Below are 23,029 nucleotides of genomic sequence, written 5' to 3'. Positions count from 1 at the left end.
CTATGAAAGGAAAAAGATAAAAGGGAACAGAATAAAAAGACAAAGGAAAAAAATGACTCTTTAACAAAAGAAACTATAAATAAAAACCTATCAAATGCAGATACCGACTCTAATGGCCATGACATGCGTATGTGGCCTATCCTCTACCGTCAATCATCTTTCAAGATCTTCAATTGGCGATTCCCCATCTGATTCTCAATCTTATTCGACTTGTAGTGCCCGAAGGGTTTTCACTATCAAGTCTCTCTCATTTTTGGGTTTTCTCTCAGCTTTCATCGCCTTATGGTGCCTGTGAAGGTTTTCACCGATAAGACTCTCTCATTTGTATCACTTTCCGGCTGGGGATTTGGAGTGTCGCCGGTATGACTCTTTCTGCTGGAGATTAGAGCCCTTTTCTGCTGTGGAACAGAATGTTATGTTTGCCGGTAAGACTCTTCATTTGTCTGACTTGGCATCTTTTTGAAGACTGATCGGAAGGTCTTTCTTTGGACCGTAATGTGGGTTTTGGATAGGGCTAGAAAAAAAGGGTATTAAAGGCTCAAAAAATGCATTAATTTTGGGTTATTAATTACAACCTTCGGAATTAGATTTATTTACAACAAACGCAACTTTTGCCCCAGTTTCTTGCTTGGGGATATTTTAATTTTTTTTTCATTTTTCAAAACTATGACCGAGCCGTGAAGCGCCTACGTATCCTCTTTGAGGAATCAGGTCAAACGTAGTTCCCAATTCCTCTTTTTTATTTGATTTTCTTCTTTTTTTTCTTAGTTATTTCGTTGTTGTTTTCTTTCTTTCTCTCCCTTTTTCTCTTCGTTGCTACTGATTCCGAACGAGGGGTATGAAAGAAAATAAATAAGGCTCAAAAGGGGTAACGAAGGATAAAGTGTTTGGGTAGCAGAACAAAATGCCTTCGTCATTCCAGTCTTCAAGACATGCCAAGTGCAAACAACATAATCAAACAATAGATTTATAGTCTCTTCCGATGGAGCTGGACTTGACAATTATGTTAAACATTTGCTTTTTCCTTTGTCACTTCTAAAGCACCGTTGGGCGACACTCTCATTATCATGAACGACCCTCATGCCAATTTGGCGAATCTTGCTTTTAACGGTTTTCTTCATATTTTACTTGCCCCAGTTCCACATGACTCGAGCTCTGTATGATCTCAACCGTTCTTATTTTTCTTTAACTGTTCTGATCACCTCTCCAGGGTTTGGTGATTAACTTTAAAGACTAAGCCCAAAGTGTGTGCGCATATCATGTCACTAGAATCGGCACTGAACAAAATGACAAAAGGACTAAACAAAAGATGACTGGATATAATATAAGACCGGATTTTGCATTAGACCGGTGAAATGGTTTGAATAACAAAACAAACAAAATAAACCAGAACAAAATCCTGAAACAAACTGGACAAAATTTAAACAACCACTATAAAAAAAATGGAAAGATAAGAAAGTTTGACACAGGACAAAATCGGAATTATAACCCTAACAATCCGAACAACAGAAATGACCACAAAATAAGCCACCACAAGTTTCTCTCTTGCTGACCAAGGAACGAAGCGTCCTCCCACTTTATCAAAACCTGGAATCTTATCCACTGAGCTTTGCATCAATACTGCCAAGACCATTACCCGCTTCAACATCATCACCCTCCGTCAACAAGTTCTCGATAGGGTTCGAGTGCTCCATGTCACTGTTATTGATCACAATCCGCCCTTCTTGGATCATTCTTTCTATTTCTCTTTTCAAATCCCGACAGCTTTCAACATTGTGCCCCTGGGCATTGGAATGGTATTCACACCTTTTAGAAGGGTCAAAGCTTCTTGCACGTGGGTCCACACGATTTGGAGGAATAGGTGCAATCATGTCATGATTCTTTAACTTCTCAAATAAGCTTTCATAGGACTCTCCTATTGGTGTAAAATTATCTTTCAACCTTTGTTCCCCTTTATACCTCTGGCTTGGATGTGGGTTATAGGGCACCTGAAAATTTTGTGGAGACTTCTGGAGATTTTGTGATGCTCGTGCTCGCGTCCTAGGGTGTTTTGGTGGCTGGACAACATACTGAGGTGGAGCGACAGAGTATTAAGCGTCCTGAGGTGGATAATACTGCTCAAGGGAGCCATAGAAAACCTGAGGAGGCTGCTCATACCTTCGAGATGTTCTCCTGGGACCTCTTCTAGACCCTGATGTCATCATGATTTCTTCAATCTCCTCATTTGTGTCGCTAAGATTATCTGACTCAACCCGGATAGCCTGAGTTGCGGCTTTAAGAACAGCTTGACTTATAATTTTGCCTGTCTTAAGACCATTCTCTACCATTTCTCCAATTTTGATTGCTTCCGAGAAGGTTTTGCCAACTGCGGACACCATGTTTTGAAAGTAATCTGGCTCTTGCGCTTGAAGGAAGACAGTAATTAGCTCGTGGTCATCCATGGGTGGCTTAACTCGAGCTGCTTGCTCTCTCCATTTTATGGCATATTCCCTGAAACTTTCACTTGGTTTCTTCTTCAGGTTTGAAAGGGACATGCGGTCTGGGGGAATGTCGATGTTGTATTGGAACTGTCTGACAAAGGCCTGTGCCATGTCATCCCAGACATACCAGCGAGACGTGTCTTGATCCATAAACCATTCGGAGGCTACTCCCGTAAGGCTTTCCACAAAATAAGCCATCAACAATTTTTCATTTCTTCCTGCCCCTCTCAGTTGATTGCAATACCTTTTCAGGTGGGCTATGGGATCTCCATGTCCATCGTACTTTTCAAATTTGGGGGTCTTGAAACCAGGCGGCAAGTGGACATCGGGGAACATACATAGATCTTTGAAGGCAACACTCTTTTGGCCTGCTAGCCCTTGTATGTTTTCCAACCATTGTTCTAAGCTTTTCAATCTTTGGGTCATCTCTTCCTGTACCATCTTTCGGGCAGGCTTCTCAGTTTTTGCAGCAAGATCAAACGAGTACGAGTGATACTCAGGAGAGTGGTACTGCTCTTGTTGTGTCGCAAATTGTGACTCATGACGAGGAACCTTCCCACTCTGAGTCTCTGGAGCACTTGTAACAGCTTCGACGTTAGTTGTCATTTTTCTTTGAGGCACAAACCAACCACCTCAACTTTCTTCACAATTCAAAACCAAATATGTTAGAATGGACTCAGTCGGTCCTTATTATTATCAATATATATATATATATATATATATATATATATTTTGTGTGTGGTCGAATCTTATGTAGATTGCCTACGTATCATGACCCCGCATGAATCAGACCTTGCGTAGTTCGGACCATAAAAGATAAACAATAATGAACATTTTTTCAATTTCATATTAAAACAAACTGGGTTTCAAGGATTTAATTATTAACCCACAAACTTGAAAATCGAACAAACCGCATATTCTAGTCAAAAGATTTATAAACTTCAAAACAAATGGCCAACTTCCTTCCTCCGTTTGCCAATTTTAACCAAATGGTTATTTTTTGCAAATGTGGCCCCTTCCAATTTTCACATGAATTTTGAGGCCGGGGAGGATTATTTTGACACTTTACAAACTTATCCATTCTTTTACGAAAATAACCTTTCGACAACTGAAAGATACTCTAAGGCTATTTCGGCAAGAACGGTTTAAGACGCGGCCGAAACTGGCTCGGCTTATTATGAAAAAATTTGAACGGTATTCACCTGACCGTCGACTCTTTTTTTTCAAATTACAATAAAACTTGGTGTTGCAAAACACGGCCCTTCAGCGTCTCGGGGACGAAGCTTTTTAAGGCTGTGTGGGTCAACTGGACCAAACTCCTAGACATGACCCAAAAGGTGGCTGTTTATGCAAAGTCAGCCTTCCGGCGTACCTTTCGGGAACATTCGGCTATTTATGACAAACAGCATCTCCTGACTTAGTTATGACTCTTTTATTGTTTTCCGAAAATAGGAAACTCAATACTGCAAACACGGCCTATCAACGTCTCGGGGACGAAGATTTTTAAGGCTGTGTGGGTCAATCGGACCAAATCTTAAAAATGACCCAAAGGTGGCTGTTTATGCAAAGTCAGCCTTCCGGCGTCCCTTTCGGGAACATTCGACTATGTCTTGATAAAACAGCGTCACCCGACTTCTTTATGACAAAAATAAAAATTTGACATATATTTTTTTATTATTTGTTTGTTTTTGGCTTTTTTAGCAAAAGGTGGGGTTGGACCCGATGAGGGTTGCCTACGTATCTCACATCCGGTGAGAATCAAACCCGCGTAGTTCGGGCCAATAAACCATTTTTGAGAAGACCCTTTTCCATTTTCTATTCTTTTTTTTATAGCAAATAAACAAACTATTATTTTCATTCATAACAAACAAACTAACTAACGTAAAACATTCCTTCTCTTTTTTTTTTTCATTTGTTTTTCTTATTCCAAAGAAAAAGAAAATGTTTTTTTTTTGGAATTTTTACCTTTAATAAAGAAATGCTTTAAAAAAAGTATTTTTTGAATTTTGAATTTTCTAAAGAAGAATCAAAATATTTTCGGATTTTTTATTTATCTATTTTATCTTTTAGAATTTTGAATTTTCTTTTGAATTTTTTTTGGATTATATATATACTTATTTTGGAACAAATAATAAAATCACATTCAACGCCCGACTCTTTTTATTTTTATTTCTGGCATTTTCATAGACAAACAAAATAAAATAAAATAAAACATTTTAAAAAACTAGACTCTTTTTCATTTTCATTTAATGGCAAAACAAAATATTTTCTTTAATATTTTTGAAAAAACAAGACAGAACAATGATGATTTTTTTCTATTTTTCCTTTGCTTTTAATATAACAAACTAACAAGACATTTTTTTTATTTTCAAAATTTCGGAAGAGTTTCGATACTACTCGGACATTGGTTTCTTTTTTCTAACAATAAGTAGCCGCATCTCTACATTGTTATTTTCTCCTCTTTTTCACGATTTTTTTTTAATCTGTGGAAAATAATGAAAACATACAAAATCTTTTGAATTTTCATGCTTTGTTTTATATATATATTTTTATTTTTTATATTTATTATTTCTTTAAAAAAATGTGGCATGAGAGACATAATGATTTTCAAGACATCTTGGATTCCCGCAAATATTCCCCATGCGCTTTTCCCAAAATAGGAAGCATAGGGGACATAGGGAATTCCAAGACTTCTTGGATTCCACAAATGTTCCCCTCGTGCTTTTCCCCAAAAATGAAAGCGTGGGGGACACAGGGAATTCCAAGACTTCTTGGATTCCACCAATGTTCCCCATGTGCTTTTTCCCAAAAATGCAAGCGTGGGGGACATAGGGAATTCCAAGGCTTCTTGGATTCCACAAATGTTCCCCATGCTTTGATTAAAATAACACCATGCTGGAAATGACCAAATGACCCATTCGCCCTTGACTAAATACAACATGTAGCACATAGGATGCCGAAAGATGGTCTATTATTTTCAGGTTGCTTGTCCTAGACGGACCCAACCCCTATGTTGAGTCCCCTAAGTCAAATGCACATGATGCAAATAAACGTTCCTACTAGGGATCCGGCATGTGGCTTTGTTATACTAGGTTCAAAAACCTGGGTCGGTGTTCTAGACAGTGTACCCGAGCGGACAACTCGAGCTGAGGAAGGAGCTCCTTTCCGGGAACCAAAAGGCCAGCCGGCTTAGAAACTTTCCGAGCCTCTTTTATTCAGGGTATGACACTAACAGAATAGGGAGTCTCAACCAGTAAGCACATCCCCGGAGGTAAGAAGAGAAAGGTTTCGGCACAGTTTATATACAGTTCAAATAATATCAAAGCGGTAAAAGTAGCGTTTAACACATTAGGCTCAAAACATGTAATAATCAGATAATAAATAAACCCAAATAATAACAATTATTCTAAGCTCGAATTCTTAACCCTGAACCAGTGGTTCTGGGTCACTGTCCCCAGCAGAGTCGCCAGAGCTGTCACACCTCCTTTTTCCGCACCCGGGGGCGCAAGGGAGTTTTTTCCAATTAAAGGACAATCGAAACGGGATTGGTTTATTTATTTCAGAGTCACCACTTGGGAGATTTAGGGTGTCCCAAGTCACCAATTTTAATCCCGAATCGAGGAAAAGAATGACTCCATACTACAGTCTGCGTACCAGAAATCCGGATAAGGAATTCTGTTAACCCGGGAGAAGGTGTTAGGCATTCCCGAGTTCCGTGGTTCTAGCACGGTCGCTCAACTGTTATATTTTGGCTTGATTATCTGATTTTATACATGTTAAACCTATGTGCAAGTTTTAAACTCTTGACCGCTTTTATTATTATTTTTTACGAGAATTGCAACGTCGTGAAAATATATCTCGAACCACGTTACATCAATGCACCCGTGGTTATTGACATATCTCGACTCGGTTGAGATTTGGATTTGGGTCACATAAATGTGCACCCGAATTACGGAAGATAAATTATTAAAGACGTGCCTAACGCAACTAGCGTATTGTTATTTTGGGGAAGGCCGTAAAATTCGCTAAACGGCCTGTCCCGAATTCTAAGTGTTTTAATATATATACATTCAGAGGGCCCCGCGACTTGTACATTTGTTTGTCGAGGCTCGTCTCATTTATTATTAAAGACTTTGCAACGTCATGGAAATGCATCTCGGGCCACGCCATAATCAATATACCCGTGATTAGAGACACATTTCGATTCCGTTGAGATTTGGATTTGGGTCACATAAATGTGCACCCGAGCTTAAGGAGATAATATTATTATAGGCGCGCCTAAAGTAACTAGCGCATTATTATTTTGGGTAGGGCCGTGAAATTTGCTAAACGGCCCGTCCCGGAATCTAAGTATTTGATACGTATATTTTTGGGAGGGCCCCGCAATCTGTGCGTTTTCATTTGGCGAGGCTCGTCTCATTTTTATTATTATTATTATTTTTTTATTTTTTATTTTATTTTTAAAAGGGTAAACTTAAAGTTACTACATTTTTATTTTTTATCTATTTAAAGAGTTAATTCAAAGTTATTAAAATATATTGCAAGTCATGTTGTACGTAACGCACTAGTGGTTCACGACAAGTTCTATTTAACTATGTTCCAAATTGGAGCCGGGTCACATGAGATGCACCCCCGGTTTCTTTAATCTAATTAAATACAAACGACAATATTGCCATAAATTACTAATTTGACGCTATTTATAAACTCTAATTCTTTTTCCTCTTAATCTTGTTTAATGAAATATAAGCTGATAATCTAACAATAAATGACAAACATCTAACAATTAGTGATAAACAAAAATATAAAATTAATAACAGAACATAACATTAACAATCAGTGATAAACTAACATGACGAGATAAACTTTGAAATACGACAAATATATTACTACTACTCAAATTTACCGAGACAAGACATGGAAGCAAAGAACACACCGAGGCAACAAAAATAACATGAATACTCACGTTTAACAGCAACGTCGAGTTTCAACATCTCGAACTCGCCAAAAATGGACAGCAACAACCTCGACGTACCAGACCTCGACGGAACTCATCCCGGACAGAACTTCTGGGCTGTTTTTTTGAACGTTTTCGTTAGGTTTCAGCTTGTGCGTATGTGTGTTTTCTTGGTCAGTCATGGCAAGGGGAAGGGTCGTTCATGGCTGAACTTTGCAGGCATGAAGGGTGGTTTGGGCAGTGACGACGGGAGGCAACAGCAATTGCTATTTGAACCAACCTAAGGCGTGGTGGTCGTTGGGCTTGATGAAGTCGGAAATGGTGGTTTCGGCGTTGGGGGGGCTGCTGACGGGTGGTTGCTGGAGGTGGAGTGGTCTGTTTGGTGATGGTGTTTGGGTGGTGGAGTTTGGACGTGAAGGAGCAAGGTTATAGTTGCTGGGGGGCGTGAGGATGGTGAAGCCGGACTGGTGGTTTGGCGTCGGGGATAGGGTCTGTTCGGTTTTGGACAGTAGGGTTTTGCTAGGGTTTTCTTGAGGGAAGGAGGAAGAAGATGAATGTGAAGCAGCAGCAGCAGCGACAGCTGCTGCTCGAAGGGGTCCGGCGGTTCAGGCGTCGGGGGGAGCTGGTCGGAGGTGGTGGTCGTGATGTTTGGGTGGTGGCGTTTGGACAAGATGGTGACGGAGTTGGGAGGAGACGGGGTGGTTTGGGTGAGGGTTTTTGGACTGGTTTTTGCTTTTGTTTTTTAGGTTTTCCAAAGGAGGAAGGAGATGAACAGTTCTCCTCCTCCCAAAATTTTAAAATCCCTCCTTTGCCCAGTCCAAGTCTCGTGCATTTGTAGCTTTGGCCAAGAAAAGTGGACCCCACGTGTGTAGGGGTCCAATGTTTGTGTCCCCCATGCATGGTGGGGTTCCCCATGTGTCCTGGACTCGATTTATTATGGGCTAGGTCCGAAATTAGGCCTAAAACCGGGTAGTTTGAACCCGAATATTATTCTTTTGCCCGGACCCGAGAAATAGGAAACGTTGCTTAACTAGCCCTATGTAAGCAAAACAACTACCAAAATAAGACTAATATTTAAACAACACTATATCTTTTTAAATATATATTTTTCCAGATTTAAAATAGCCACAAAATATTACTAAAACTATTTTTGTAATTTTTGTTTTTATATGTAAAGATAAAATATGAAGTAATATTTTTTGTATTTTTTTGTAAAATTATAATGACTGCAAACATTAATAGAACTATATTTTTTGTGATTTTCGAATTTATATAAAGTACCAAAATAAAGTACAATTTTTGTATTTTTTCAAGTTTATGAGAAATACATAAACTAAAATTTATATATGTATTTTTGTGATTTTTTCTTTTTGCAACGAAATAAAGTAAAATAGTTAAAATGGTTATATTAGACCCAATTTCACATATTCACGCTAAAAATGTGAAAATCCTCGGGGAGGGTCAAAAATCACGTGCTTACACCCCCTATAAAAAATAAGAGTGTTAATACAAATCCAATTAAAACATAAAATAAACATCGTTAAAGCGTAGAAAATTGAAATTTACCAGTCGTCTTGTGGATTATATAAAGTCGAAAAATTATTTTGTGACTGCTCATTCGCCGGTGGTGACAAGTTTAAATCAAGGCAAGCTCTTTCATCAGCAATCTGTCCGGCAAAAACTGCTCCAGAATAACCACCCGATGACTAGGGGTTATCCCTACTATGCATACCTTCATTATTGGGAACGTCTTCAACCTTGACGTACATTTCCAATAATTTTATAACAATAAATTCTCTGTATTCATCCGGAATCCGCAAAAAAACTCTAAGAGTTTCATCATCTTCGATGTTAAACTCAGAATAATAAGCAAACCCCTACGTAGTCACTGAATATGGAAATCTACTAGTTACTTTAAGGTTCACCGAGCGTTTCCTCACACTCATTTTTTTACGTAACAACGATACCAATTTATCGTACTCCATTGTAAGCGGCAATTTAACATGACACTGTGGAGGTGAGCTATACCTCACAGAGTTATTCTCCATTACAACCTCACCCCCCCCCCCCCCAATATAATGAAATCCTTATTTTTGGCTCTTCAGTCATTATAAAAAAATGCTTGATAATAAGAAGAGAGAAGTATGAACGGAAGTTTGAAAGAAAGTTTTGAATGGATTTTCATAAAAATCAAACGCCTTTAAATAAGGCAAGTCCGAGCTTGGGGTGCAAATTTTTTTTATGTAAAACGCAGTATAATACCACGTTTTATGTATTTGAATTATTGTTATGTCAGTTATCCGCAGAACACTTATTGGTGGGTCCAAAAATCAGTGTAAAACGCAGTATAATACTACGTTTCAGTGTAAAACGTAGTATTATAATACGTTTTACACTAGAAAACAAATATTCTCTGCAGTCCTACAAAACTCTTATTATTGGTGGGCCCAATTTTATAGGGAAATGTAGTATAATACTGCATTTAAGGAAAATGCAGTATTATACTGCGTTGCCCTTAAAAAAATTAATTTTTTAATAAAACGCAGTATAATACTGCGTTATAGTTAGAAATATAACTTTTTTTAATTGTATAAACGTATTTTATGTCCAAAAAGGCATCATTTCAGTTTCTTCCTCCGTGCTACCTCATAGGAAGTTTCTTTGGATAAATTCTATCTTGTTAAGGGTTGTTTTGGGGAGATCATAAATCTGCATGACGTAGTTCAGGATTGCGGCTAGGGTGACTTTTAAGTCGTTAGCGGCTATGTTCGAGCACCTCAGAAGGTTCTTAGCTCGTAGGCTGAGTAGCTCGAAGCCTTGTGATTTTTGAAGCTAACATGGTCAAAGCTCATTTACCTGTTGAGAGAAGCCTATTTTAACCGGTTCGTCCTCAAATGCCACAGGAAAGGTATATATTCGTACATATCTACTTAATCAACTCCACATAGGCCTTTAACTGGAAAAGGAGTTAGTGAGAAATTCTTATTGTGAGGCTCTAAGCAATATGCCAAAATTCCCCCACCCCCACCCCCACCCTCAACCAAAAACCTAAACAGTACCCCCATAATGTCGTGTTTGCTAATTGGACATGTAAAAGAAAGGGCGGTTAGTTGATTTTACAACTTAGAACTTTATATTTTACTGTTGTTATAATTAACAATGTGGGACATTTCAACCTGAAACTTCCATTTGATAATATATTCAGTAAGTAGGAACATATAATCACTATTTTGTGGTGAAACGTAGAAGGCGTTCTAATGGATTTGGTTTAGTGTTTGGTAGATTCTGATTTTTGAAAGAAAAATCATTGTGACGTGTTTCAGTGTTTGGACTTATAATTTTGAATTTTTGCCCAAAAAGAAGTTCGGACTTGGTTGTTAACATTTCCAAAATTTATGAGTTACATTTTTATTCATCTTTTTTTAGTCTATCCATAAGAACTTAACAAATGTAAATACTCTTATATCACAAAAAATCACGAAAAGAAAAAAAAATAAACTTCAGATGTTTTTTTAAATTCTAAAAGGTAACGAAATCAATTCCCTAAAGTGTTGATTTAATATTGCAAATCAGCTAAGTATTTTGTTTATTTCTAAGCTTTCTAGCTTCTAAAACTAAAAATACCATCTGTTTTAGGTTATTTGTAAAATAAAAAATAATCCAAAAAGTTAGTATGGATTTGACTTTCGGGGAGCTTTTAGATCCTAACAATACTATAGTTGAAGTTAAAAAATTAATTTAAAACAAATTATCATTCTCTAAAAAGATATTCTTCCAAATGTGATCTTTCTTTCATTAAAAGCAAATAAATACTATGTTAGTTGAAATTTTCACCCTGTAAACTCGCTTGCAAAGATGCTCCTAGGCCCTAGCTTCTATTGGACAGTAATCCTTTTGCAGAAGGTCAAACACGCATGTCATTTATACATGGTAATTTCCCAATATCTACAATTTAACACATGAGATAAAAGTTAACAATAATCCGTTCAAACCTACCACTTTACATTTATTCTACGCTTAACCTTATTCAAGCCCTTAACATGCGATAAGATGAGTTGAATTTGTCATCTTAGCTTTGAATATTGTTGAATAGTACTATTTGACGACCTCAACCTCCAAAAATTTCACTTAAGAAATTTTGAATATAGAAAAGTAAACACAAAAAAATAAAAAATAAAAACTAATGAAATTCAACATTATTATATTTAAAAAATTGAGCTATATATTGGCTTTTCCATACAACTCAACCCCGTGGAAACAAGCTTTTGCAGAAATACAAAGTAAGACTGTGTACAATAAACCCTTCTAGCGGAGCCAATATTTGAACCATATGGGTTCGGGATTGTAATCTTTTTAAGTTACTGAGTTCTAAATTAATAAGTTGTACATATTCAATGGATTTCTCAAGAAAATACATGATTTGAACAAAAGATATTGTGTTCGGCCACACCCGTTTCCCCCACTCTATCTCCGCCCCTACTTGTGGTCCGACCCTTTCTCAGATCCCGTGTATAACAGAAGCTTAGCGCACCGCGTTGCCATTGCATACTGCCCAACCCTTCAGTTATATACACTACCCCTCCTTATTTGCTGGAAAATGGAAATGCTACCTCCTAATTAAGGCGGCGGCAATTGGCGTAATTTACCTGCCTAAGCTACTACCATTTCAGCTGTTCCGCGTCGGCAACACGCCTTCTTGTATGTGAAGTAAGCATTCGGTGTACAGTTGACATATTCCTAGCTCCCTCCCTTTTGCTGGCATATATACCCATCTCCCCCCATTCAACAACTCTCATCTCAAACTCAATTTTTTGTAAAACCCCTATTTAGATATATAGCTAATGAGCAACGTTCCAAGCTCCTTAACAGATTCTTCTCTCAGCCTCTTCAATCTAGCTATTTCTTCTTCTGATCCTTGGCCTTTCTCTCTCTGATCTGATCATTTTCTTGTAATATTTCCATCCTTAATTACACAATATCTTTCTGCTTTAACAAACAAGAAAGCCGCCACCACTTGTTAATTTTCTTTGGTTGGATCTTATTAATTTCCAGAGAGATGGGAAACGTAGACGAACGCCATCATCATTCGAGATTCCATGTCCAGTTACATCTGCCTTTTCACTTTCATCGTCATGGGCATGAGAAGGAGGAATTGAAGGACATCCCACGAGGATGTGTTGCAGTAATGGTAGGTCAAGGAGAGGAGCAGCAGAAGTTCGTGATACCTGTGATGCACATCAACCATCCTCTGTTCATACAGTTGTTGAAAGGAGCAGAGGAAGACTATGAATTTCATCATAATGGACCCATTAACATCCCTTGTCATGTTGAGGAGTTTCGCTACGTTGAGGATATCATAGACAAGGATCACCACTTGTGGACGTGCTTTAAGGCCTGATTTTTTATTTTTTTTTTCATTTTGTATAGTATATATATAGGTGCTTGGGTTTCTTTTCTTTTTTTGATTGTATTTGTATGTGTTACCTACCCATGACGATGACGAACATTGAATGACAATACAGCTGCTACTACACTTTTCTTCTTTCTGCAAGCGAATTTGAAGATTAAAACTTTTGTATTCCTTATTTCGATATTAAAGACCTAAGTATTGCTATAAGGAAGGGATAATTAAGAATTTCTTACTATTATCGTAAGCGCGAATCTAGAAGCTTGAATGTGGGTAGGGTTTAGCTGAATTCAATAATTTTTGCTCATGTAGTGTATTTATATTAAATTTAGAATCCAATTAATAGTTCTTAAAATTGTTATTTAAAATTCAGAGGCATAAAATTAAAATCTTGCGTTACAGAAGCTAGGTTGTTCCAACGACAGCTGGTAGAAAGAAATTGAGACAAAAGGGACGACAATTTCAAAGTATTCGCCAAATGCTTCTTCTTATTTTTATAAGTTTTGTCTGCACCGCGAAATAAAACTCCATTTTGATTAGATATTGACCCCTTCTAGTGAGGTATATGGACGAGTCAAACTTAAAACTAAATTAACACAATTTTAGATTAAATTGCGTACAGATTCTATTTTTTCTTTTTTTTGAGTAAAATCCATGTCACCCCCTTAACTTTTAAGGGTTTGAAAACAATACCCCTCTCATATTTTGAATGGGAAAGGAACCCCCTTATTCAATATATTTTTTTTTTTTGTGAAAGTTTCTTTTTTAAAATACAGATTTTCCCCCTCTCTCTATCCTTTCAAAAGTATAGCATAATATTTTTCATCCAAACCAATACTTGAATTTTGTCTTTCTTGCTTGTAAAATTTAAAATATTTTTCTATTATATTGAAGCGCGTTGTCAAAATTTTCGTAAATAAGAAAAAAGATCTTGCATACAGAATTCAAGAAATATGATGAACACACATTCACCATGGATGCTTTAGCATTTCAATTTGAAGGAAAAAAATATATTGAAATAGTCAATTCTATGACATATATAATAGCTGAAAAAATTATTGCTATGAGTATTAATTTATTTATGTATTTTCTTTGTATATTAAAATTATTATACTAAAGCAATTATTAATCTTTACTTATTTTGAGATATCTTTATTGAATAGAAATTATAATTAATAATGTCATATTTAAAAATTCATTATGGATGCGTTTTTGCATTATATTATATCTTAAACTATGTAAGAAGCAGGCTAAAGGAGTGTTTACCCGTAAAATGGTACAATTGAATTTATACATGGTTTATAAATACGTGAATTAATTTGATCCTAAAATAATGGATGAATTAGATAAAAATATGATACTTAGCCTTGAGATGGATATAAAATAGTAGAAATAATAGTTCTAGGAGCAGAGCTTTCGGGCTTAAAATGATATCAGTAAACAAGAAGATAAAAATTATTTTGAGCTTTGAATAGAATGTAGCGTGTATTTGTCAGAAAATTCGTCTCCTTTACAATGATAAAAGAGCTCACTATTTATAGCTGCACATAAGGAACAAGGTCCTAGGATCAAGCCCCTCTTTAATGTCAATTATGAGGGCCATTAAAAAATGTGTAACGACATGCAGTAAATGCCATATTCCTTGTAATGGGCCGTGTACTTAATGCCATATAATATTCCTCATTAAATGCCATATCATTCTCTCCAGTAACAGACGGGATCGTCGCCTTCTGATTCAACTATCTTCTGTCTTCGGCTCTATGTATCACTTTCTTATGCGGTCATTTAATATAAACATATTTTACCCTGTACAAGGGGAACTCTATAAATTATATAAGTCCTAATTGTTTTTCATATCTTGAGATTTTGGCTATAATGAAAGATCTTGATTATTCTAAAAATTATTTACTAAAAAAAGGAAAGATTTTTATTCAAAAAAATATTTCACCGAAAAATTATTGAACAAGGGGGTTCCCTTTTCCATTTAAAATGCGTGTGTGTGTGTGTGGGGGGGTAATTATTTCCTAACCTTAAAAGGTTAAGGGGATAAAATGGACTTTACTCCTATTTTTTCAGACTTTTGATGGAGCCATTCTCTAATGGAACTTGTGATTCTTACTTTTAAAGGAAAATACAAAGGGAAAGAAATAAGAAGTAATGGGAGGGGCTTCTAGCTAGTTTAAGAATTGACTCCCATTCTTTTCAAGTTATGTTTTAGCAAACTAAATACTTATAACGATTAACAGATTTTCCAATCTTTCCTAATTAAAGGTTGTTTGACTCAAAAGATGTTAGAATCTTTTTTGAACAAATCAATCAAAGATGAAGGGATAAATCGTAACTGAATATAGTAATCTCTAGGATGGTAATAAGTAAAGAGAAGAGAGTTGCAAAGTTTTCTTTTTGTTCAAGATTGATAAGCTTTTCATAATCCTCTCTCTTTTACAGGGTCCCTTTCCCCCCTTATATACTAGCAAGAAAACCTTCTGAATTGTAAGAAATAAAATATAAGGAATATTCGACGAAATATTCTTAATGTCCCCTAATGGGCTTACACTCCTACAAGGTTGTATAGTTTCTTCTTTCGCCTTAAGGTCGTCTCCATCGGGATGCCGATTCGAAGGTACTTGGTCGTTTGTCGTACTCATCATAGGTTGAGGTTGGTCAAATTTGGACCCATACAGTTAGTCCCTCCGCTTGTCAGGGTCACGGCCGGATGCGTCCTCAATGAGCGGACTTCGTGCATTCTTTTGGAGAAATTTGTCCTGTGGGAACATTATGACGTGGCCAATAGGAGTTGATCATCATGTTCGGCAAAACATCGTGTGATACACTTCTCCGGGAAGTGATGTCAGCATTACGTGCGTCATCATTACGCAGGTTTTCGAGGCAGGGACTAACGACATGGTGCTTCAATTCTTGCGCTGCTTTGAGGCCAGTCGCCTCGATTCTGGCACCTCCCAATCCTATAAATAGGTGAAGAATTTGATTTTTTGAAAAACTTTAGCCATTTATTTCTTGAAGACCTCTTTCGTTCCCTCTCACTTGCTCTCTTATCCTTATGTTCTTCTTTTATTCACCATCTGAAGCTTCTTCTTCCTTCCTCTTTTTGTGTTGATACTCCTTCAAACGATATTATGCTGAGGTCTCGTCATTCCCGCGAAAAGGTTCCTGAAGCCAACCCGTCATCAACGGTACCTCCTTCTGACAGCGCGGATGCGGTGGTAGATAAGAGTGACAGCCCTCCTACGGTAGATGAGCTACTACCGAGGTACCCCTTATCCCGGAGTGACTTCCTCAAAGATCCGCCTCTTGTCCCGAACCCCGTCTTTTCTGAGACGGAGCAGGTCAATATTGAAGTCCTTCGTATAAACTATGGCATTCCTGCTCATATAGAAATGGTTCCAGCGGGGAGGGATTATGTAGACGTCCATAGACCTGGGTGTTGTGCTTTCTATGAGTACTCTTTTATGATCGGCTACACCCTTTCTCTCTTCCCCTTAGCGGAAGAATTCTGTAGATTTTACCAAGTTTGCCCAGCACAACTTTTGCCATACACGCTCAAGGTGCTTCTGCTATTGACTAAGTATACAGAGTTGGCGGAGTGTAGCGTTTCTGTCCACCACCTTTTGCACCTGTTCACACCTGGCTTCCTCAGGGGTACCATGGTGCATTTGAGGCTTCGTGGCACGAAAGGACTGGTAGTTAGAACGGATGACCACGCGAGCTGCAAGTTTTAGCACAATTACTTCTTTGTCAAGACCGAGCACGTCGTTTCTGACTCCGCTAGATTCCCGGATCTGTGAAACGGGACTCGTACGTGCCGTTATTCGTTATGTTCCCCTCTCTTCTGTATTCACTGTAAAGTTTATTCGCTTGCCGTTTTGTAGCTATGGGTTATACGCCTCACCCCATTATGGGTATCAAGGACTGGGTAGCCCGCATGTTGCCATATGCAGCAGAAACTCGAACTTGGCTCGCCTTTGTACAACGTTATGACCCTAAGGTTTCCTCAGGTAAATGTCTTACTTAGTACTTCGTTGGCCATGCGACCTTGCTTAATGGTATGACCCTTATTGATGATAGGTCGAGGAGCTTCCAGGTGGAGGACGCCGGTCCCCGCCTTTAAACAAGCCGTTGCTACTGCAGATACGCAGTTTTTCTTGAGCGAGTCTGTTCGGGGAGGTCTTCCTCAACCTATTCAATTAGGAGATCCGTCTCGAGTTGTGACCGCGAGGGAAGAGGCTTCTTCGGTTCCGTCCTCACATCCTTTGGATGAATCTTCCAATGGGGACGAGCCATTGTCGAGGAAAAGGAGGAGGCTGGAGCTAGGGAAGGGCGTGGCTACGGACGCTAATGGAAGCAGGGCGTCCCCGATAGCCCCTGTGCCCGTATTCATGGTCGATGCCATTTTGTCGGGGAGATCTCCCCAAGTGGAAGGAGTTGGCCCAGAAGTTCGTTTGGTGCGCTCTGTTGAGGGTGGTGCATCGTCTAACATTGGAGGGCGTCGTGTGGAGGGTGGAGGCTCGGGCTCGGATATCGACCAAGAGGATATTAATGAATTTATGGGTTGCCATACCCATGTGGAGGTTAGGATATATGGATCCGACCGTCATGTGGTCGTTCCACGAAATTACAACTTGTTACTGAACAGTGAGCAGGTGGCGTCGGCCCTAGCTCCTCTATGTGTCGCTCCTGAAAGCGAGATTCTTGGGGTGATGAGCGACATGGAGTTATCTCAGAAGGTCGCTGGTATGGCCCTGCAGGTAGGTGCCTTTACTTCTCTTTTTGTCGTTGGATTGATGCGGTAATCATCGTTCTGTATTTTGTTTCTAACTTCTGCCCTTCCTTTTCTGTTAGACCCCCATCCTGGAGATCGAGAGAGAGCGTCGATAGAGAAAAAGGATGGGCCTTTATGAGAAGATATCATCCAAATATCAGCAGTATCATGCTAAGCATCAGGCGATGTCTGATATTTATCATCAAGACCCTGAGTTTCAGGTGTTTCGTGGGGGGCTCAAACAGCGGGAGGACCAGTTGGAGCGCAAAATAGAGGAGTTTAGGGAGAGAGATGAGGAGCTCATGAAGGTTGTCGCCTGTAACAGTGAGTTGGAGGCCTTCCTAAAGGTGAAGGAGGACGAGCTCGAGTTGAGCATGGGGGTGACGGCTGAGAATGCTGACTTACAGGCAAAGGTGGCCGCCTTGACTACTGAGTTGAGTACTAAGGTAGTGGAGATTGAGGGGCTTAAGGGCGAGCTGAACGTTAGCGCTAATAAGCTGGCAGCAGCTATCTCTGAATCGGTATCTTTGGAAGACGCCCTCCGCATTTCCAGGTCGGAGTTGATTGGGAGAAGGAAGCCTCTGGTCGTCGGGTTGGAGGGCTCGAAGGGCGTGTCAAAGAGCTGGAAGCGGAGCTGACCGCACTAAACGGACAAACGGCCTTACTGAGGGCGGAGGATGTGAGTCGTCATTCTCAACATTCTACATCTCGTGCCTCAGCCGATCCGGTTGTGCCCCATCGTTTATACGAGTTATGGGTCCACGCGGAGGCTTGGCTTGATGTGTATAAGGCTTTTCACGCCGAAGGAAGGGCTACTGAGGCGGAGGTTCAGGCTATGCACGTTGAGGCTCGTGCAACCCGTGAATCATGTGGGTACGACCCCCTTACACCTGATGGGGTGGTATCAACTCTGATTATGCGAATCACCTTGCTTCAGATTCGTGGTATGAAGTCGCTTACCCTGTTGGGGATGATGTGTAGTCTTAGTTTGTATTTGCTTTTGTGTAGGGATTTTTGCACGGGTCGTATTTGGGCCCGTTTGTAGGGGCAAGTGTAAATAATATTTTGTTGTAATGTAAAACTTGATTTTGTTAGATTTTTTATTTCTTGCATTTACCGTACACATGATATCATTGACGCCCTTGGCTATTGGGATGTTGTTTCGACCTGTCATTGAAGTGGAATCTCTTCGTAGTTCGAACGAGGTCAAACTTACATTTTTGTCGATGGCCTTGGCCATTAGGACGTTGTGTCGAACTATCGTCAAAGTAGAATCTCGTCGTAGTTCGAACGAGGTCGAACTTATAATTTCGTCGATGGCCTTGGCCATTGGGATGTTGCTTCGAACTGTCGTCGAAGTAGAATCCCATCATAGTTCGAACGAGGTCGAACTTGTACTTTCGTCGATAGCCTTGGCCATTAGGATGTTGCTTCGGACTGTCGTCGAAGTAGAATCCTGTCGTAGTTCGAACGAAGTCAAACTTATACTTTCGTTGATGGCCTTGGCCATTGGGATGTTGCTTCGGACTGTCATCGAAGTTGAATCCCGTCGTAGTTCGAACGAGGTCGAACTTGTACTTCTGTCGATGGCCTAGGCCATTGGGATGTTTCTTCGGACTGTCATCGAAGTAGAATCCCGTCGTAGTTCGAACAAGGTCGAACTTATACTTTCGTCGATGGCCTTGGCCATTAGGATGTTTCTTCGGACTGTCGTCGAAGTAGAATCCCGTCGTAGTTCGATCGAGGTCAAACTTATACTTTCGTCGATGGACTTGGCCATTGGGTTGTTGCTTCAAACTGTCGTCGAAGTAGAATCCCGTCGTAGTTCGAACGAGGTCGAACTTATACTTACATCGATGGCCTTGGCCATTGGGATGTTTCTTCAGACTGAGGTCAAAGTAGAATCCTGTCGTAGTTCAAATGAGGTCGAACTTATACTTTCGTCGATGGCCTTGGCCATTGGGATGTTGCTTCGAACTGTCGTCGAAGTAGAATCCCGTTGTAGTTCGAACGAGGTCGAACTTGTACTTTCATCGATTTGATCGTATTCCCGTAGAAAGTCATCACATGTCGACTAGTGGAGCTCCAGTTCTGTACATACAATGGAGATTTGATTCCATAAGTACAATGGAAATTTGATTCCGTACATACAATGAAGATTTGATTTCGTACATACAATGGAGATTTGATTCCGTACATATAATGGAGATTCGATTATCTATATGCAGTCCCTTCATTACTTTGATCTGGAGGCCATTGTGAGCACGCGATTTTTGCTTCACGGAAATTACTCCAAAAGAAATCAAAAAATAAAACAAAATCCATCTGTGTACGATTTTTAGAATTTACGTGACATTTTGGTAATTATTTGGTCCGTAAATGTTTGCCGTTGTTGTGATTGATATATATATATATATATATATATATATACATGTTGCATGCGCATTCAAAATTTAATTGTGCATTGTGGAGTCGATTAAACCATGTTTTATTTTAAAAGAAAGAAAGTCACAAAAATATGCATTTTTATTGTGTTTTGTCATTTATGTGTGCCGTGGTGTAATTTTATTTTTTAGTTAAATGTTTGACCTTGTGTGTTAATTGTTGTTAAGGTTTAACATTGTTGTAGGCTAATTTTGGTTTTACAAAATTATTTTAGAATTTTGTTGATTGTTAATTAAAGTAGAAAAAGAAAAGAGTTGAAAATAGTAAAGAATACCCGGATTTGAGCCAAAAATTGAGCTGAAAATCAGGCCCAAATAGCACCAAAAATCGGCCCAAGTTAGTTAGCCCAGAAGACCCGTCTCCCACGCCATCAAACGACGTAGTCGGATTCCAGAACTACGTCGCTTCGATGACAGTCGATCCCAGCCGTCCATCTAGCCCTCATCCAACGGATGCAATCAATACCCATATCCAAAAGCCAAACCCGACCGAGAGATTGACCCACCGTCTCGTTAAGTAAACCAATCCGAACCATTGATCCTGATTGATCCAACGGCTAGGATTCGACCTTTGGCCCGGTATATAAATGATCCCAACGAACCCCGCCCCCTATCCAAACACCCCCAAACCCTAGCAGCCGCCATAGCTCCCCTTCAACGTAAACCCGGCGGCAACAATGCCACCGGTCACCATAGCTACACCACTGAACCTACAAACCACCCTGAACACGAATCCCTGGTCACTTAACTTCGAATCATCTCCAGGGTTCTCGAATCTTCGATCAAAGATTCGAGCCAAAACCCTAAACCACCTAATGAGTCCCAAATTCACACCAGCCACTCCCTTGACATCCCTCATACCCTAATCAACGTTGGTTTCGTTCGAATCTATGTAGAACTCTTCGAACCACAAATCTGAGCTCAAGAACCCTAAAAATCGAATCCATGGGGGTCCGTCCAAATCAACAACAGGTTGGGGTCTAATAGACCTTAATCGAGGTGTTCTCAGTCGAGAACACTTCGATTAAAGTCTATTCGACCTCAAAAAAGGTCGAGTTCGGTTCGATCCTGGGTCATTTGTTGTCCTACGGGCATTAAGGTATTCTCTTCTGTCTTCTGCTTTATTAGGATTCTGATAATGTGTGTTTGCATGATAATTTTTGTTGGTTTTCCTGTTTGATTGTTCTTCCGTTTTTCTTTTAATTCCACCCGTCTTCATTAAACCTTTCATTTGGTCAATTCCTTCGTGTTTGTTGTTATCCTTTGTGTACATATAGTTGATTAAATAAATGTCGCCAACTGATTATCATACTAGCCTATTCCTCTTGTCCATATTGAGACTAGTATCAATGTGCCTAATCAGTAGTGTTTCGATTTTAGTTTGCCTGCTCACCTGCCCCCTGATCAATTGAGTGTGAGTTGGTCAGGATTGGTTTCCAATATGGCCAACTCACACCATCTGATTAGCACCCCTGTTGGATTAAATTCGAGCCATTTGTTAAGCCTAAACTGAGAATTAAACATAGCTGTAATACCCTGAGTATTCAACCAGAAATCAGTCTTAAGGTGCAAGCTTATATAGGCTGTGATTCTAAATTCTGAGTTTAGGGTTAGACAGTAATAACAGTGGATTAAAAGGGTAAGTTTGGTAAGTCTAAAAGGGTCTCAACAGGCCCTGAGCTCAAGTCTGCCCAGTTGTTAATAACTAACCTTAGTTTAGTTGTTAATGGGGAACCAAACAGTGGAGCATGGGGGCTGACTAATAATACTTTAATCACCCATACCTCTTGAATAAAATAAAAGGACAAGCATGGGGAACAATATAATTGGCATCAAGAAAAGACATTTAGGCATGGGAAACTAAGGGGTATGGGCAGGAAAAGGCTGAAGGAATCAAGGCGGCCTGGGGCCTGCCATTTCTGCCTATAAATAGGCTCATTTAGAACAAGAAAAGGGCTGGAAGATTATTAAGTGTTCAGAGAAAAAAAAAGAGCAAAAACGAGGCTGGTCTTCCAACTTTGAGAGGTCAATTTAGTTTTGAGAAGCATAGGCTGGTTTTTCTAATCTTAAGAGACCAGAGAGAGATTGAAAGGAGAAAAATCTTCTTTACTTTTACTGTTGGAATCAGTATTCACCTCTGTTACTGTTGCATTGAGAGTTGTGGAAATTTACTGAAAGTCTGTTGGTCCATCTTCTATTGCAAACTCAAGTTTTGGTCATATTGTGGTAGTTTACATTGCTGTTGGGCATTTGGGTTGTATTCTAGGATTTTCTGGTGCATTTGGTGTTGCTGCGTGGCATTTTCTGAAGCTACTGTTGGGTTTTAATCTACTGTTGGGCTATTTTTTTGTTACTGCTGTGTTACTATTGTCCGTTTGCTTGTTGCTGTTGTTATTACTGCCTTACTGCTGCCCAGCTAGTGTTGCTGATCTTCTTCCTCTTCTTGTTCTTGTTTCCAATCTCAGGTACACAACTGATACACTGTCAATGTAGGCTGAAAATTGAAACCTGAGTATAGAAATGAAGAGTTGAAGTGCCTCTTTCGAATTTGCTTTAGTTGTATATTGAATGTTAAGCTATGTATAATAGTCCATGTATTCCATTAGAATCATGTCTGGGTTTGTTTGGATGTTGTTTCAATGGGTAATTGTCTGAGATAGCTTTCAATATAATTAGAGTTTGTTTGACTCAGCATTTTGTCTAAAAGGCAAGAAATCCGAAATAATGTAGATCTCATGTTGATTTCAGTTTCAAGTTGAAAGTATGTCTCCATAGCTTTAGTATTGCAATAGTGAGTTGACAAAGTCATTAACCGTTTGCTTCGAGTGTCATATAATCAGATAGTAACATAGTATGAATTCACGCCCTTAAATTTATAGAATCCGTAGGCTTGACATACTTGTGGCGCGATTCAAGAAATGTAGAAAGGACAAGAACCTTAACCCAATAGGTTATTCAAGTTAA

At 39.1% G+C, this 23,029-nt stretch overlaps 1 protein-coding gene across 1 annotated transcript; it reads left to right on the top strand.

The window, feature by feature from the left end:
* The first annotated feature begins 12,490 nt into the window (after positions 1-12,490).
* LOC104213752 (auxin-responsive protein SAUR32-like) lies at positions 12,491-12,832 on the top strand. Its single transcript, XM_009763296.2, has one exon. The coding sequence runs from the start codon at positions 12,491-12,493 to the stop codon at positions 12,830-12,832; it is 342 nt and encodes a 113-aa protein (XP_009761598.1).
* The last annotated feature ends 10,197 nt before the right edge of the window (positions 12,833-23,029 follow it).

Source organism: Nicotiana sylvestris, chromosome 3, assembly GCF_000393655.2.
Source record: "Nicotiana sylvestris chromosome 3, ASM39365v2, whole genome shotgun sequence".
In the NCBI taxonomy this organism is placed as follows: Eukaryota; Viridiplantae; Streptophyta; class Magnoliopsida; order Solanales; family Solanaceae; genus Nicotiana; species Nicotiana sylvestris.
This window is presented reverse-complemented; position numbering and strand designations above follow the sequence as displayed.

Coding starts and splice junctions, on each gene's coding strand:
- LOC104213752 (XM_009763296.2), top strand. CDS start 12,491: ATGGGAAACGTAGACGAACGCCATCATCATTCGAGATTCCATGTCCAG.